General features: G+C 48.1%; 1 protein-coding gene across 1 annotated transcript in view; it reads left to right on the plus strand.

Moving 5' to 3' along the window:
- Positions 1-17,193, plus strand: part of ITGB5 (integrin, beta 5) — a 120,539-nt gene that overhangs the window by 85,912 nt on the left and 17,434 nt on the right. Inside the window, exon 10 of the mRNA XM_011950771.1 lies at positions 1,852-2,281. Within this exon, the coding sequence (XP_011806161.1) occupies positions 1,852-2,281 (430 nt within the window). The remainder of the gene's footprint in view (positions 1-1,851; positions 2,282-17,193) is intronic.

The following is a 17,193-nucleotide window of genomic DNA, read 5'->3' on the forward strand; positions in this document are numbered from 1 at the left end:
GCTGACCTGCCTGGCCAACACAGTGAAACCATGTCTCTACCAAAGATACAAAAATTAGCCAGCCATGGTGGCAGGCACCTGTAATCCCAGCTATTCAGGAGGCTGAGGTGGGAGAATCGCTTGCACCTGGGAGGCAGAAGCTGCAGTGAGCCAAGGTGGTGCCACGGCACTCCAGCCTGGGTGACAGAGAGAGACTCTGTCTCAAAACAACAACAACAACAACAACAACAAAAACATTGTTACCTGAAGATTGTCCAGTAAATCAGGTGAATGATGACATTTTAAAAATTAGCTATAATGACTGGGTGCAGTGGCTCATGCCTGTAACCCCAGTGCTTTGGGAGGCCGAGGTGGGCGGATCACGAGGTCAGGAGATCCTGGCCAACATGGTGAAACCCCATCTCTACTAAAAATACAAAAATTAGCTGGGTGTGGTGGCACGCACCCGTAATCCCAGCTACTCGGGAGGCTGAGGCAGGAGAATTACTTGAACCCAGGAGGTAGAGATTGCAGTGAGCTGAGAGCATGCCATTGCACTCCAGCCTGGCAATAGAGCGAGACTCCACCTCAAAAAAAAAAAAAAAAAAAAAAAAAAAGCTTTATTCCAACCCAAATAATAGAATTAAGAATAGTAATAGCTGAAAGTGGTTTCTAACCTATTCTGAGCTTCAGAATGATCTGAGGAGCCTTTTGAAAAATAAAGACATTTGGACCCAGATCCAGTGAGTCCGTTTGTGGGATGGGCCAGGCCTCTGTCTGTTTAGGGAGTAAGGGAGAACCCACCCCTGAGTAAAACTTCACCACAGCATTTCATCAGGGTGCACAGGCCACCTGTCTGTGTGTCTTCATAGAATCCACAGTGCCTTGCTCCGAGGGACCTGCTGGGTGATTCAAACCTCACGTGGCTCTTCTCAGGGGGGTGAGGAGGAGAGAGTGGGGGAGTCAGGCTCTAGTTCCTGAATCAGACCAAGCCTCATCCTTGCTCTCCCTCCATCCCAGCCCTGTGGGCAGCTGACAGGCATCCCTCCCCCACCATCTGCCACCCAACCAGGCCCACCTTGAGTCTGTTTCCAAGGCAAGCTGTGAGAAGCTCCTGAATGAGAAACATTTCCTTATATATTCTGTTTAAAAAGAAAAGGTCTGTCCATGTGCACAGTGCATTTCATCAGTGGCGACTCGTCTTTAGGACCTCACGGCATGGGGGGCTGTGAAAGATGCAGCTATGACAAGCACTCACAGAGGAGGAATTGGGGTACGGTGGGCTCGGGGGTGTCTGAAGAACAAGCTCTGGAGTCCGCTGAGCCCTTTGCCAGCAGGCACGGAGCCCTCTCTACAGTGGGCCAGGTGGGTCCCCTTCACCCAGCACCCTGTGAGAGTGCCACCATGCTCCTGCATCTAGCATCGTGCCTGGCACAGAGGCAGTGCCCAGGAAATATTTGTCCACTGAATGACTTTTTAAATGAGCAGAGAAGAGGCATCTGCAGTGGGGCTGGGAAGAGGATACGATAAAAGAGAAAAGAAAGGGAGAACAAGAACTGTGTGAACTTGAGGAAGCCCTGTACCTTTCTGCAGAGGTTCATTTCCTCAGGATCGTGAGGATGCAAAGAGATAATGAATGTTTAAAAAATCGTCTGTCAAATGTGAGCCCACCTGTGCATTATCTTCTCCAGGAATTGTGGGAGCTTGCTGGTTCTGAGGTCTCTTCCTACTCAGGGCACCTCGGTGGTTCTACTTGTGTGCATGGAGAGGGCTGGAGTTCGCAGCTGCTCTTCATCAAGGGCCCTGCCCCTGAGTGAATGGGAGACCCTGACTTGCCACAGCCATGACGTCCCTTCTCTTCCTTCTGCCCAGGCATCTTTTGAGGTGTCAGTGGAGGCCCGAAGCTGCCCCAGCAGACACACAGAGCACGTGTTTGCCCTGCGGCCGGTGGGATTCCGGGACAGCCTGGAGGTGGGGGTCACCTACAACTGCACGTGCGGCTGCAGTGCGGGGCTGGAACCCAACAGCGCCAGGTGCAGCGGGAGCGGGACCTATGTCTGCGGCCTGTGTGAGTGCAGCCCCGGCTACCTGGGCACCAGGTGTGAGTGCCAGGATGGGGAGAACCACAGCGTGTACCAGAACCTGTGCCGGGAGGCAGACGGCAAGCCACTGTGCAGCGGGCGCGGGGAGTGCAGCTGCAACCAGTGCTCCTGCTTCGAGAGTGAGTTTGGGAAGATCTACGGGCCTTTCTGTGAGTGCGACAACTTCTCCTGTGCCAGGAACAAGGGAGTCCTCTGCTCAGGTAAGTGTCCCCAGCAAGCGCTTTAGCTCTAAGCCAGGCCCGGATACTGTTAGGACACTCTCCCAAAGCCTGCCTTTTACTCGGTGGTGGTAGAAAGTGTCACTACCATGGCTCTCCTTGGAGAAGACAGTGGGCAAGCCTCGCCGCCCGCAGGCAGGAGGTAGGGACCAGTGTGCAGAATACAAAAGCAGAAGGCATTGCCATAAATTGTGGACTCTCAGAGTTCAAGGGGCCTGCCTGTGGGTCATCCACCTTACTTCCCAATTCATGCAGGACTGGCCTGCACAGCATTCTTGACAGGTAGAGATGGTCAGCCTCTTGATTACCTCCTCAGATGGGGAGCTCACTGGGGCTGGTAGTGGCCATCTGCCCCTTAGCCAATGTATTCATATCTTATTGCTGCTCCCACAGCTCACCACAAACCTGCTGGCTTAAAATGATACACATTTAATCCATTACAGTTCTGGAGGCCAGAAGTCTGAAATGGATCTTATTTGGCTAGAATCAAGGTGCCAGCAGGGCTGCACACCTCTTAGAAGCTCCGGGGGAGACTCTCTGTCCCGGCCTTTTCCAGTTCCTAGAGGCCACCTGTATTCTTTGACTTGCAGCTCTTTCTTCCATTTTAAAAACCAGCAGAGTAACATCCTCAAATCTCTCTGACTCTGACCTCTGCTTCTGTTGTCACATCCTTCTCCCCCTCCTATGGACCCTTGTGCTTACAAGGGACCCTCAGTCGAACCCTGGAAAGTCTCCCTATCCCCAGGTCCTCAGCTTACTCACACCTGCACTGTCCCTTTCACCATGTAAGGCCACACAGTCACAGGGTCCAGGGATTAGGATGTGGACATCTCTGGGGGCTCTTATTTTTCCTGTCAGAAATCCTCTTTTTTTTAAAAAAAAAAAGGGAGTCTCACTCTGTTGCCTGGGCTGGAGTGCAGTGGCACGATCTTGACTCACTGCAACCTCTGCCTCCCAAGTAGCTAGGATTACAGGCGCCCACCACCACACCTGGCTAATTTTTGTATTTTTAGTAGAGACGGGGTTTCACCATGTTGGCCAGGCTGGTCTTGAACTCCTGACCTCAAGTGATCCACCCACCTCAGCCTCCCAAAGTGCTGGGATTACAGGCATGAGCCACTGTGCCCGGTCCAGAATTCCTCTTTATATTGAAGAGAAACTTGTTTCTTAATAGCTTCCACCCAATGGTTAACATTCTAGAGTCCCTCTTTCACTTCACAAGCTGTCAAACATCTAAAAGCTTCTTTATGGTTCTCTGTTCTCTCTTCTGATGTAGGCTAGACACCCCAAGTCTCTTCCTTGTCTGAGGGTGCTATCATTTGTGAAGCATACTTCAAAGAATCAAGCGCGTTACTTGTCATGCTGGATAATGAGGGCTTGGTCCAGGGTTCAGCGGAGCATTCATTTCTTGTGATTTGGACATTCCACTTCCGTGGATGTACTCTGACAATACATTCGCCTTTCCTTTTCCTTCTCCTTTTCCTTTTCCTTTTCTCCTTCCTTCCTTCCTTCCTTCCCTCCCTCCCTCCCTCCCTCCCTTTTCCTTTGTTTTGAGATGAAGTCTCGCTTTGTCGCCCAGGCTACAGTGCAGTGGCGCGATCTCAGCACACTGCAACCTGTGCCTCCTGGGTTCAAGCGATTCTCCTATCTCAACCTCCTGAGTAGCTGGGATTATGAGCACCCACCACCACCCCAGCTATTTTTTTCTATTTTTTTTGGTAGAGATGGGGTTTCGCCATGTTAGCCAGGCTGGTCTTGAAGTCCTGACCTCAGGTGATCCACTGGCCTCGGCCTCTCAATGTGCTGGGATTACAGGCATGAGCCACTGTGCCCGGGCCACCTTTTCTTTCTGTTAAACGGTCAAAACACACTCGAGCTGGTTTTTAACTTCACTACCAAAAGTTTGAGGCTTTTTATTTATTTTATTTTTTAGAACTGTGGTTCAGAAGGAGAGGTACTTTTTTAGTGTGTTGTGTTGGAGCTCTTAATTTTCTGAATCTAAACACAGGAGTTTACATTGATTCCAGTTAAATGACAAGTTGGCAGTTCCCACTCTGGTATTGCATTCTGATTAAATCCTTCAAAATTGTATCTCAAATTTTATCCAGCACCATGTGACCTGTAAAGGTAGTAAGTAAAACAGTTTTAGGCAGGGCTGTGGTTTCTAGGGCTCCCTCCTTAAGAATGGTCTTCCAATTGGGATGGGTGGATTTGAAAGGAACTAAGGGTTCAGCTGGGAAAGAAAGCACAAGGTGTATCTGAAGCAAACCAGGAATGTGCAGATACTGCGTCCTATGGGAGGAAGAATTGTACCTTCATGCAGGGTTGCATAGACGTAGATTAGCAAGGGAAGCTTCCTGGAGCAGACTTTGCCATGAGACAAGCGTGAGTACACCCATGGGTGTCATGGGACCAGCATGTCTAAAACTTGAGTTGCCCTGGAAAGTGCAGGACTTAGTAATGTCATTGCAGAGTAAAGTAGGTGGAAAACTCAGGATTCGACATGCCAAGCATGCAACAGGGATCAACGCTTTCCCCAGCAGAGTGATGATAGGTTGGTGTTAGCTGGATGGTTCTATCTGGTTAGTAGAAAAACTTTGGGCTCAATAGCGGGAGGCCTGGGCCTAAGTCCCATCATACCGTATCTGCTGGTGTGACCTGGGCACAGAGTTGTTATGAGGAATAAGAGATGTGCGTGAAGCACCCAGCACATTGCCTGGCACAAAAGGAAGACACACCCAATGCCGGCTCCTCTGTGAGTCAGTGCCACACCACTCTGGGGGGCCACACCTGCTGCCTGGTGTGCAGGAGGGCCCCGCCTTCTCCCAGACAGTCCCCAGGCTTTGCCTAAAAAATTCCGGGGTTGTGGAATGGAGTTTCCATTCCTTTTAGTAGCCACAGTAAAAGTTCTAAGCAGCCTGGCAGGCTTTTTAGCAGCTTTTCTTTTAAAGAAATATTAGCAAACATGACAGAAGTCGTCCCTGCTTCCCCTTCAGGAGCCTGAAATAACCCTCTGGAATGCCTTCACCCTAGAAGCCTGCATGTGTCCATGCAGCCTGAGAGCGAGGGCGTCTGAGTCAGATGCTGTGTGCGCGTTTCCTCTCCACAGTTCATCAGGCTGTGGCCTTGCTTGTCTTGGACTTTGGCTTTTCCTGTCTGCTGAGATGGGCCAGCACCACTTGTTTCTGCATTATTTTGAGCACTGAAGGAGAAGACAGAGATGAAGGCCCTGGCCTGGTGCTCAGTAGGGAACAGGACCCAGTGGATGTTAGATGCCTCCTCCGTCTCACTGAGACTGGGCATTTCTCTGAGTACACAGCCTGGGAGACAGGGCAAGTGGGAGATGGGGTATGAGAGGCCCTCAGTGGGGGAAAACTGGTCATTTTGGAAACAGGAATATTCCACAGCTGAGTGAACATGCAGCTTTTTTTACTCAATCATCAGAACCCACAGTCCTGAGTTAATCCTGCATTACAGAATTCTGCCAGACTTCATATCCAAAAACCCCTGGTGCTCTATCTCTTTCTCTTCCCTTCACCCCATACAATCCTACGGGATTGGGAAATGCTCACATCATGGGGTAGAGAAACCGGAGGTTTGCCAAGCCCTTGAGGCTCCCAGATCAGCGATGCCTCAAGTCACTAACTTCCCTGAGGTTGCAGAATGGAATGTCTTTTCTTCCCCACTGGAAAAGCCAGAGACAATCATTAAAGAAAACTTGAAAAATACAGGGAAGTTGATGGATGTGTGGCCAGTTGGTGCTGTCCATCTTCTTGGTGACCAGGAGTAATTTGGACCGTCTGGGAAACCAGACCTCTTTTCACCCAGGCTGTTTCGTGTGCATCACTTCTGAGGCTGTGTGCTCAGTCAATACCTTGCCAGAGAGTTGGGGGACTAGCCTTAGGTCAAGAATATTCTGAGCAGTAGTAAGAAATTTTAAAATCATCCATAATTTCATCACTCTTATTTTAAGAGATTAGTTTATTTCCTTCTAAACTTTCTTCTAAGTTAGTGTATGTGTGTTTATGTATTTACGCATACAATTTTGTATCATGCTTTTTTTCCTGTAATATTATATCCTAAGGAGCACGTGAATTTAAATTAGTAAATCGTTGATGAGAACATTTTGAGTGTCTTTCCATTGCAACCCCAACTAGCCTCCTCCACCTCTTCACTTTAAAAGCAACAACTAGTTGAAACATGACGCTATCCAAGTCTTTCCGGAGAAAATAGTTTCTGGAGTGAGGTCATTGTTGTTTGACAATTTGGGAAGGACTTAAACTGAGTCCAGCTCCAGGCTCGACTTGATAACATATGTGCATGTAGCGGCTTCTTGCACAGTGTTATAGCACCAGCCCTTGTCTCTCAAACCTTACAGCTCAGGAGGGGCTGTGAATGGATGGGTAAGGAATTCCAGTCCCTGGGTCCTTGGCACCTGTGGTCAGCATGAGGCTCACACTCCAGAACTGCATGCGTTGGTTTTGAGCTCTTGGGTCCCGGCTGCATCTGGAGTTGTTGTGGCGGAGAAGCCTATTTCCCAGCCACCACTCTGCTCTTGAAGGTGCTGACTCAGAGACTCCCAAGCAGCTGACTTCAGCATTCTCTCACAGTTTTACACCCCCTCTTCCCTGCAGCCTGTCTTGGAAGGAAATCGTGTGGTTGTGGTCTGTCTTCAGAGTGGGGTTGAGGGGTGCACTTGAAGAAGTGGCTGAGGCAGAGCCAGGACCAGAGTAGGTAGGGTCACCCCAGAGAAACTCCTTCCACTTCACTGGACTCTCTTATCAATAGGAGGCTTACAGTCCTTGCCCCTACCAAGACAGGGCTGGGGGGAAAGTGCAAGAGATTCCAGGTTTGCGATATGTTATCCGTCATCAAAATGAGCAGTGAACAAATCTGACTAAGGTCTGGAAGCAATTGAACAACTCTGTTATTACTTTTGTGACACATTGTCATGGGAATGTGTGTGAGCTTGGGGCTCTTATGTCTCGGTTTCTGGAGGCAGCTTGACTTAGAGAATGGTTCTGTCCACAAACTGTTTCTGTGTGTTTGAGGGGAGCTTCCTGGGACCATCATGAGGATTTGTTTTCTTTTGAGTCTCGTAAAGTATTGACCCATAGAATATGAGAAGCAGGACATGTTCTGTTCAGTTGTTTTCCATGTAATAAAAGATTCTTGCTCAAACTTTCAGTTTCTTTGTTGGTTTCTGTGTCCAAACAGTGTATTTTCTGGGATTTGAGCTACTCCCTTGTACACTGCCGAGGTCAGTTTCAACCCAGATGCTTTCAGCCTTCTCTGCGCTTAAAATGACTGCACTGGAGTACACTGAATCGTTAGCCAATGGTCAGCCTCCTTCTTCGGTTCCACATAATGAGGAAATTTAAATCAAATAAGGTGTAGAATTTTGAACAGAGCCCTTTTGGTCTTGTGGCTTTAAGATCTCAAAAGCACCTCTGAGTAAGGTCTCATGTATACATCTCACCTTTATTTTACCCAAAGTTTGAGCAAGAATCTTTTATTATTATGTGGCAGGCAACTAGAAGTCAAGGGGCATCCTCTGTTCTCTCCCAAATGTAAAAAAAAAAAAAAAGAAGCAGCAGCAGCAGCATGGTACTAGTAGCATCATTCCTAGTAGGTCGGGACCAGCACCAAGCATGGGTTCTGGGTCTGGGCTAACAGTTCCCGGCCGATTTAGCAAAGTTCTGTTAACCCTGTCTAGTTAAAGGCTGTTCTGTTAACCCGTGTCTAGTTAAAGGCAGTTCTGTTAACCCTATCTAGTTAAAGACAGTTCTGTTAACCCTGTCTAGTTAAAGCCACTCCTGAGATTAAGGCCACATCCTAGGCTTCTTGACTCTTGCCAAAAAAAACACCTGCCATGGCAACAGTTATCTAGATACAGTTTTAAAAGTGTTTCTCCCCATATGTATATTGTTTTCTTTAGTAATATAATTTTCACACTCAGAATCAGTAGCCTGGCAGCTGTCCTGGAGCTTAGGTTACTGTTATATCTCTGTCATTGCAATTGGCATATTTCACAAATGGCTTGTTACAGGACTGTCTTGAAGGTGACCTCTAAGACAGAGGTCTCCAAAAGTACCTTTTGTTTGTTTATTTGTTTTACAGTAGAGACAGGGTCTCCCTATGTTGCCCAGGCTGGTCTCGAACTCCTGGGCTCAAGGGATCCTCCCACCTCAGCATCCCAAAGTGCTGGAATGATAGGCCTGAGCTAAAAGTACCTTTGGAATGAACCTACACTGGACATATTTAATCTCCAGGAAAGGGACCTCTTGGCAGGATCACCACCACTGTGTGCCCCTGGTAGGAGCACCTAGAAGTTCTTCAGGTTTTTCCACATACATTAATCTCTGCTCAGTTTGATGTTTACCCAGATGCTTCTAGCAAATACAAGGATGCAAAATGTATCTTCCAGAGAAAGGACCCCTCTCTCCCAAAGGAAGCCCCCAGGCAGAGCTTCAGAAACCAATATAGCAATTTCTCTCACCTAATATCATAAAAATCTTAAATATGTACATGACCGTAAGGGCCAGGAGAGTCCAGTTCCATCTGGGAACAGGTGGCTCTGAGAACAGAATTTGTTACAGGATTCTTCAATAACTGTCATCATAAGGAATGAGACACCTGTGAGTGGTAGTAATACTTCTGCAGGATACTACATACAGGGTGGCTAAGGAAAATGCATGTTCCTTAGGCAATGATAACATAGGCAGAGCTGCCAGAAACCATGTCAGTAACCAGCACAGAGATGTTTCTCCTTGTCCCCTGCCCAGGAATACTTCAAAAGCCTCTGGAGGCCTCCTTATATAATGGAAAGGAAATGGCTTTGGAATGCGGGAATGCGGCAATGCAGCAAACCTAGATTTTTTTATTTATCAAATAAGGAGGAAAAACCTACCCCAGAAGGGAGTTGTGAGGAACCAACAGGACAGTGTCTATAAAGCTCCTTGCAGGGGCCCTACCACCAGGGGCACTGAGTACATTTTTCTCCCTGGGGGCTGGATGCAGTGGCTCACACCTGTAACCCTAGCACTTTGGGAGGCCAAGGTGGTGGGTGGATTGCTTGAGCTCAGGAATTCAAGACCAGCCTGGGTAACATAGCAAGACCCTGTCTCTACAAAAAATTATCCAGGCGTGTGCCTGTGGTCTCAGCTACTTGGAAGGCTGAGGTAGGAGGATCGCTGGAGCCCAGCAGGTGGAGGAGGTTATAGTGAGCAGAGATCATGCCACTGCACTCCAGCTTGGGCAACAGAGTGAGATCCTATCTCAAAAAAAAAAAAAAAAAGAAAAAAGAATTCCATCTGTTTCTAGCCACTACTCGAGTTCAGTTGAAAGCCAAAAAGGTACCAAAATGTAGGGCTTGTGATCCTATAATGAAATAATGCATCTTTTAAACTAGTCACATGAGCCATCTGGGCTGCTCATCTCTGGAGTCAGCCAGCCTCTTGCAGCTTGTGGTTGGAGAAACCAGAGCTTTGGAAAAACCAGAGCTTAATAAGTATCTGGTCTGAGACAATGCAGCTACAAATATAGAAACAACAATCTCTCATTGAAGGTCATTTTGTGTTAGGCAGGTTGCCGCATTCATCTCATTCAACAAAAGTTCATTGAGCATTCTTCATAAGCCAAGTGTTATACTGGCTGCCAGGGATATACAGCTGGAGTTTCAGTCTTGAATTAATTTCTAAATTTTTATTGCCCCTGGAATTTTCCGCTTCTTCTCTTGAAGCTTTCTGGAAATGAGGAATGGGAACATGAATCATCTTATGCTTCTACCTTTACCATTCAGACTTCTTTGAGATCTAGAAAGACAAAAAACAGAGTGTTGGGAAGCATTTTGAGAACCTGCCTTCTTGGTGCTCTGAGCTTAGCTCAGTAAATGGAGTTTTTTCGCTGCTTTTGCTTACTGCTCAGATCCTGTGTCCAGAAACATCTTAAGCAACAATTCACCTGTGATTCTGAAAATCTAAGCATTGGGCCTCCTCTCACTATCCACCTCCCTCTACTTAGGAAGAAAAGTTTGCAAACAGAACCCTGTGGCAAGGATTCTGTGTGTGCCTTTGAACTTCAGTCCTGGTGCTTAAGGTCATGAGGTTTTGATTGTGAAGGAAGTAATGACATTTAAAAAGCAAAGGAAAATGCTAGGAAGACGTAAGACTGCCAAAGATAAGATCTTAGTCATGTAGGCTTGAGGTGTGGGTATTAGCCTTTTGATATTATAGGATAACATGTTGGAAATTTTTCCATGTCTAAATTTAAAACTGTGAGAGACCTCTGGTGGCTGAAATGATTATTCTTAAGGATCCTTTTGTTCCATTTCTTAGGGATTGAGCTGACACTTTGAGTTTGGTCTTGGTTTTAGATACTTCAACATAGTTGGTTATTTATTGGCTTCTGCTGCTCAGTGCCTCTGTGAGGTGGGGCAGGTCTGGATGGAGCTGTGTTGATCTTTGGGGAGTGTCTGTCACGCTCAGAACACTGACCTAAGAGCTCCACCCAGATCCAAAAGCTCCCTTGAGTCTGGAAGTTGCTCCGAGTCTGATCTGTTCGAAGGTTTCCTTCCTCTTTCCTGGGCACCTTCCTGGGCTCTGACTGTTGCTCTCTGACCCAGAGGAGGGAACCTGCTGTCACTCCACCCCATAGCCACCACCCCCAAAGTCTATCAGGTGAGTCCAGATGTCCCTAAGCTAAAGAAATATGAAACCCAGGTTGGTATGTTATTTGACATCGTGAAGTTGGCCTTTAGCAATAGGCAAAACTATAAAAACACAGGATAATCTTTTTTTTTTTTTTTTTTTTTTTTTTTTCTAAGAGACAGCGTCTTGCCCTGTTGACTAGACTGGAGTGCAGCGGTACACTGAATAGCCCACTGCAGCCTCTAACTCCTGGGCTGAAGCAGTCCTCCCTTCTCAGCCTTCCAAAGTGGTGGGATTACAGATGTGAGCCACCGCACCCAGCTGAGAATGTATTTTAATGGCCTTTTCACTATGTTGAGATCATTTCCTTGGAAACAAACAGGCTCATTTATTAGTATTTTGCACTCATCATGAGCAAGCCCTAACTAGGAGGATTTTTTTTTTTTTTTCCATCTCATGCCTTTCCTAGCAGAGCCTGTCAGACATGGTGTGTCTACAGTGCATTGCCTGCTTCCACTGTTTACACTGGGGAAAATTGAGGCCCAGAACCTGAACTAGGGCTCCTTGTGATTTTTGATTATAGAGTCAGACAGGGAGAAGCTTGCACTGCCTTTTGCAGGTAAACAATTAGCTTATTTTTACCTAAATTTACTTTTTTTGATTAGCTTAAGACCCTTCCCACCACCCTGGCACTTAGCCTACATTTTCCAAGTCCTACCTTATAAGCGTTCTTTATTTCTGTCAAAATTTTAGGCAATATTTAGCCCCTGTTTCCCTAAGTGAGTTTCTCTGCATTACATAAGGATATGTCAGACACAGCAAACCAGGCCTGAAAGACACACGTGGACCAAGCAACTGGCTGAGGTGCTCATCGTTTCGTGACTATAATTTGATGAAAGACACAGAGCTCCGCTTAGTATTCAGTGGGTATCTGGCCGTTGTTATTGATGATGCTGAACCTACAAGTGCACCTTTGTTAGTTTCTTCTAATTTATAAAATGCCCTTGATATGAATGATCTCATTTACTTGTTGTTATTACTGTGCCAGGAGATTGGTGTGCTGTCACTCACCCTGCCCATGTGGGAGGCTAAGGCTGAGAAGACTGGCATGTGGGCCACACTCCCCACTGAAATTTTGGGCCAAAAGTCTTGACCCAAACAAACAAACAAAAAACAAACAAAAGTCTACCTCCCCTAACCCTAGGGGGCTGCTCTTCTGCCAAGCAGCTGCTTCCCTGCCGTCTCATGGCTTGACTGGGGTCCCGGCAGCCAGGCTTCGGTGTGGCCTGCACAGGGGACGTTCCAAACCACCTCCGTCCTTTGAGAATACAGCTAGTCTCTGAACAGTGGCCAGCCTGGGGTGGGATATGGGAACTGTGAACCAACCACAACACCATGACAGTTTCCAGTTTGAAAACAGTAACCCTCGCATCCTGTTGCAGTGACCAAGAGGGTGGTGAGTTCACACTTTCCAGATGTGCTTGACATTTCCCCAGAAGTGCCTGCCAGGCGGATTGATTGGGCAGGTTAAGCCAAACCCAAGGTGTTGACCTGAAGTACCTCTGTTTCTTTTGGCTACAGCCTTCTGTTTTTCTTTCTGAATCAGCATTCTCGGGGTCCTAGAAGAGGACTATGGTTGATTTCACTCAGCTGGTTTTAGACTTCTTTGAAACTGGAAAGGTGAGTTCATTAAAGAACACAGGATTTTTCCATCTTCCCTCCACGGCCTTAATCTCCCTGTGACATGGCAGCTGGGCATCAGCGTTGATTTTGTTTTTTGTTGTTGTTGTTGTTGTTTTTTGAGATAGGATTTCACTCTCTCTCCTAGACTGGCATGTGAATCACAGCTCATTGCAGGCTTGAACTCCTGGGCTCAAGCAATCTTCCCACCTCAACCTTCCAAGTAGCTGGGACTACAGGCATGTGCCACCATGCCTGGCTAATTTTTAATTTTTTTGTAGAGATGGGGTCTCACTATGTTGCCCAGGCTGGTCTACAACTCCTGACTCAAGGGATCCTCCCAGCTCAGCCTCCCAAACTGCTGGGATTACAGGCGTAAGCCACTGCACCCAGCTGGCATCAGCATTGAGAAATCAGGTGGCTAAGACCAGAAAGGCAAAGATAGCCTTTGAGACACTTCTGTTGCTTTTTACAGTGGAGTCTTAGATTTCCAGCCAGTTCCATCATCTCAGAAAGTTAATGCTGAGGTTTGGAGAACCTTGGTTTAAAGCAACATCACCTTATTTTTTTTATAGCAGTGGTATTTTGCTACTCAGATACAGAATGCCCCACGTGGTCTAGCTGATGAAGGACAAAGGGTGAGGGGCTTGTCAGGGCACTGCCTGTGGGGAAAGACCATCAGCTGACTGACGGGGCTGGTTTGTTAACAATATGCCATGGACAGAGGAGCAGCTGTCCCTGAGACTAAGGATGCGTCATTGTTTGTATCTCTAAAGAGCCTTTTGCTGGCGAAATCCAAACAATGTGCAAGAACAGTGGGAGATGCAAGGCTGCGATTTCAGTGTGACCACAACCATGTTCTGCCAGAGGAAAGAGAATTCTTAATCGTCTTCTTCTCATGTTACTCTGAAGTCTCTGGGTTTCTTGGACATTTGTTAAGAATCTGAAATATCTCAAGGATCACATTTAAGTTCTTCAGGTATCAGTAATACTTCTGTTCCTTTTCTTATGTCCAGCATTGTATGTCTTCCCCCAGGGTCTGAGGTTTGTCCTGGTGATGTTGTCAACCACAGCCAACCGACAGCATGTTCTGAGCATCTTCTAGACGCCTGACACCATGCTAGGCGTGGGGCACAGAAACATAAAACACAGGCTTTGATTGTGTGTGGGTTTGTAGGCTAATGAGATGGGGCAGACCAGCAAACAAACAAGTCCATCAGTGTGCTAAGTGACTGTGCACCTACGTCTCTTAACTAAGTCTTCTGGTCAGCTTTTGAACATGCTTAGGTCTGTTTAATCTCTCTCTCTTTTTTTTTTTTTTTTTTTTTTTTTTGAGACGGAGTCTCACTCTGTTGCCCAGGGTGGAGTGCTGTGGTGCAATCTTGGCCCATTGCAACTTCCACCTCCTGGGTTCAAGCAATTATCATGTCTCAGCCTCTGGAGTAGCTGGGATTACAGGCGCCCACCACCACGCCAGGCTAATTTTTGTATTTTCAGTAGAGACAGGGTTTTGTCATGTTGCCCAGATTTGTCTCGAACTCCTGACCTCAAGTGATCCACCCACCTCAGCCTCTCAGAGTGCCGGGATTACAGGCGTGAGCCACCACGCCCGGCCTGTTTAATCTTAAAATATTAAAAAAAAAAAAGAAAAAAGAAAATAAAAGGACAGACAATAAAAACCCTGCCATCAGCCTGCGCCACGCTCACGGTGAGCTCTTTCCTCCGTATTCACGATCACAGTCTTTTTTTTTCTTTTATCTTTTTTTTTGAGACTGAGTTTCACTCTTGTCGCCCAGGCTAGAGTGCAGTGGTGCAATCTCAGCTCACTGCAACCTCCTCCGCCTCCTGGGTTCAAGCAATTCTCCTGCCCTCAGCCTCCTGAGTAGCTGGGACTACAGGCAGGCGCCACCACACCCAGCTAATTTTTGTATTTTTAGTAGAGACTGGGTTTTACCATGTTGGTCAGGCTGGTCTCAAACTCCCGATCTCAGGTGATCCACCCACCTCGGCCTCCCATGTGCTGGGATTACAGCCGTGAGCCACCGCGCCCAGCCCAGAACCACATCCTTAAAACAGTTGTCTACACTTGCTGCCTTCCTTCACTGCCCCCTCCTTAGTCCTTAACCCAGTCTAATTTGGATTCAGTCCCATGACTCCGCTAAGATAGGGTCTTCCCAGGTCCCCGGTGACCTTGTCTTGATAAATCTCATGGGCTTTCAGCCCTCATCGTACTTGGCTTCTCGGCTGTAGTGGACTCTGTTGACCATGCCCTCCTCGAAATGCTCTCTTCCCATAGTGGTTAGGAGTATGGGCTTCTGGTCAAACAGATGTGGGTCAAATTCCAGCCCTACCACCTGCCTGCTGTGTGGTTTTGGATCAGTTACTTGGCTTCTCTGTGTCTCATTTCCACATCTGTAAAAATTAGAGTAATAATTGTACCACAACATAGGGTTATTATTGGGAGGGCTAATGAATGAGATAATCCATGCAAAATGCTTAGAACCATGCCTAGCCTATTGTAAGAATTCCATAAAGTTTTACTATTATTAAGAGATTTTAATGGCTTGTTATCTCAGTGGAATTACAACTTCCCGGAAGGCAGTAAACATTGAAGTAAAACATACATTTCTGTATTGCACATTGACTAAGAATATCCCTGATCCTATAAGATAGACAAGGCACTATTCCTCTCTTATTAGTGAGGAACCTGTACCGCTGCCCACAGCCAGCAGGTAGGTAGGTGAGGTTGCACGGCAGCACTGCTCAGAGAGGACTTCCCCAGCAGGTTTGAGGAGTTGCACAGTGGAGGGACAGGGGCAGGACCAAGGAGAGCAGGGGAGACGGTCCACCAAAGCTGAGTTCTAGGGATGGTTCTAAGCAAGGGACAGGTGTGCTTTCTTTGCAAAAGAAACAGCCCTTAGTTGGCAAGTTCTCCAATCTGTAACTGCCCCTGGGCATGGTAATGCTGTTTACAAGTGCAGGAAACCCATAGTGAGAACAAAACTTTCCAAGAGCAACTTCTCTCTTGCTCTTGGAGGTTTATTTAGTTGCTACTGAGGTGCCTGGACCCAAACTGAGATCCCTTGTGAGGGAGCTGGGAACACGTCCTGTGCATTTCAGAAATCTCTCTTCTTTACTTTTTGTAGAATCAACACCAGCGCATGGAGGGGAGAGGGAAAATAGTGGGATGGGCACATTGCCGTGGGGACCACGCTTGGAGACACCCCAAGAACACGAGGCAGCACAGGCCAGGTGGGGACACATGAGGGCATGGGAGGACAAGGGATGTGTTACGTAATCCCAACCTGCTTGTCAGCAGAGCCAGGAATAGTGCTTCTTAGGAGGGATTTCCCCCCAGGAAATCTTCAAAGCCCCAGACAGAGGCCGCAGTCCTCGCAAGCTTATGTATGCGTTTGGCTACAGACAGCCCATCCCGGGTCTGGCTCTGGTGCTCCAGAGAGGACTGTGGCTGGCCCAGCATGTGAGTGCCAAGCAGGTCCGTCACTGAGCTCTCCCCAGCGCCAAGCTCTCCCCAGCCACTGCGCATTCTGAGCTTTGTAATCTCATCCCAGCTGCCCTGGCTCGACAGTGTCACACGGCCCCAGTCACACAGGCACCAGCGACCTGAAGCACAGGGCTGCTGACTCGGCTTCCTGCTCTGCCTGTGAAAGTTGACGGAGAGTTCCAGAAGCTGGGCCCAGAGTCTCACACAGAGCTGTCTAGAACACATATGAAATCTGACTTCGGGTGATGGGGAAATTACCTCCCAGGGGTAAAGGCTTCCAGCCACACTCCCTCTGTCTTTGAACCACTTCCTGTTTACATGGCTGCCTGTTCAGAAGAGAGGGGAAGAGGGAGGAGGAAGCAACACTGTTGGAGAGAGGGAAGGGTTCCTGGGGGATGTGAGGAGAGTGGGGAAACATGGGGGCAGCGGGGGGGAACTAAGGCAGAAACTGAGAGGAGACGATGAGAGGAAGCAGGAGGAAGTGAGTGTGTGTGCAGGACACACCCACTGTGGGAATGGGGGAGGGGGACAGGGCTGTGAGAAGAGAGAAGGGGGACGGCCCTCCTGTTTCAGGCGCTGAGCCCAGTCCTCCCTCTTCAGCCTTCTGTGAGCCAGAATGGACTCCCGGAGGGGATGGAGCTGCGCTGAGGGAAGCCAGGGAAGCCACAGTGCATTCCAGAGCTAGTGGAAACTATTTTTGAGCCAGCTATGGAGAGATGATTTGTACCCTGAGGGCCTGACGTCTGCCTGGTTATAACACTGAGCTAGGTGAGGATGGGAAGAAGAGAACCCCTCCTCATTTCTGCCTTATCCTAAGCTGGCTCTTTCCTTCCTGCAGCCCCGCTGCGTTCCTGTTAGTCCTCTGCGGTCACCCACGGCTGCCTTGGGCCTCTGCAGACCCAGAACGGCGTTTGGGGGTATATGGAGCAGTGGCTTTGTTCCTGGGCCAGAGTTGAGGGTCCCCGCGCCCTGCCTCAGAGGCCCCGCTGAGGGTCCCTGTGCCCTGCCTCAGAGTCCCTTTGCGCTGCCTCAGAGGCCCCGCTGAGGGTCCCCGTGCGCTG

Source organism: Colobus angolensis, unplaced genomic scaffold, assembly GCF_000951035.1.
Source record: "Colobus angolensis palliatus isolate OR3802 unplaced genomic scaffold, Cang.pa_1.0 Scaffold31, whole genome shotgun sequence".
In the NCBI taxonomy this organism is placed as follows: domain Eukaryota; kingdom Metazoa; phylum Chordata; class Mammalia; order Primates; family Cercopithecidae; genus Colobus; species Colobus angolensis.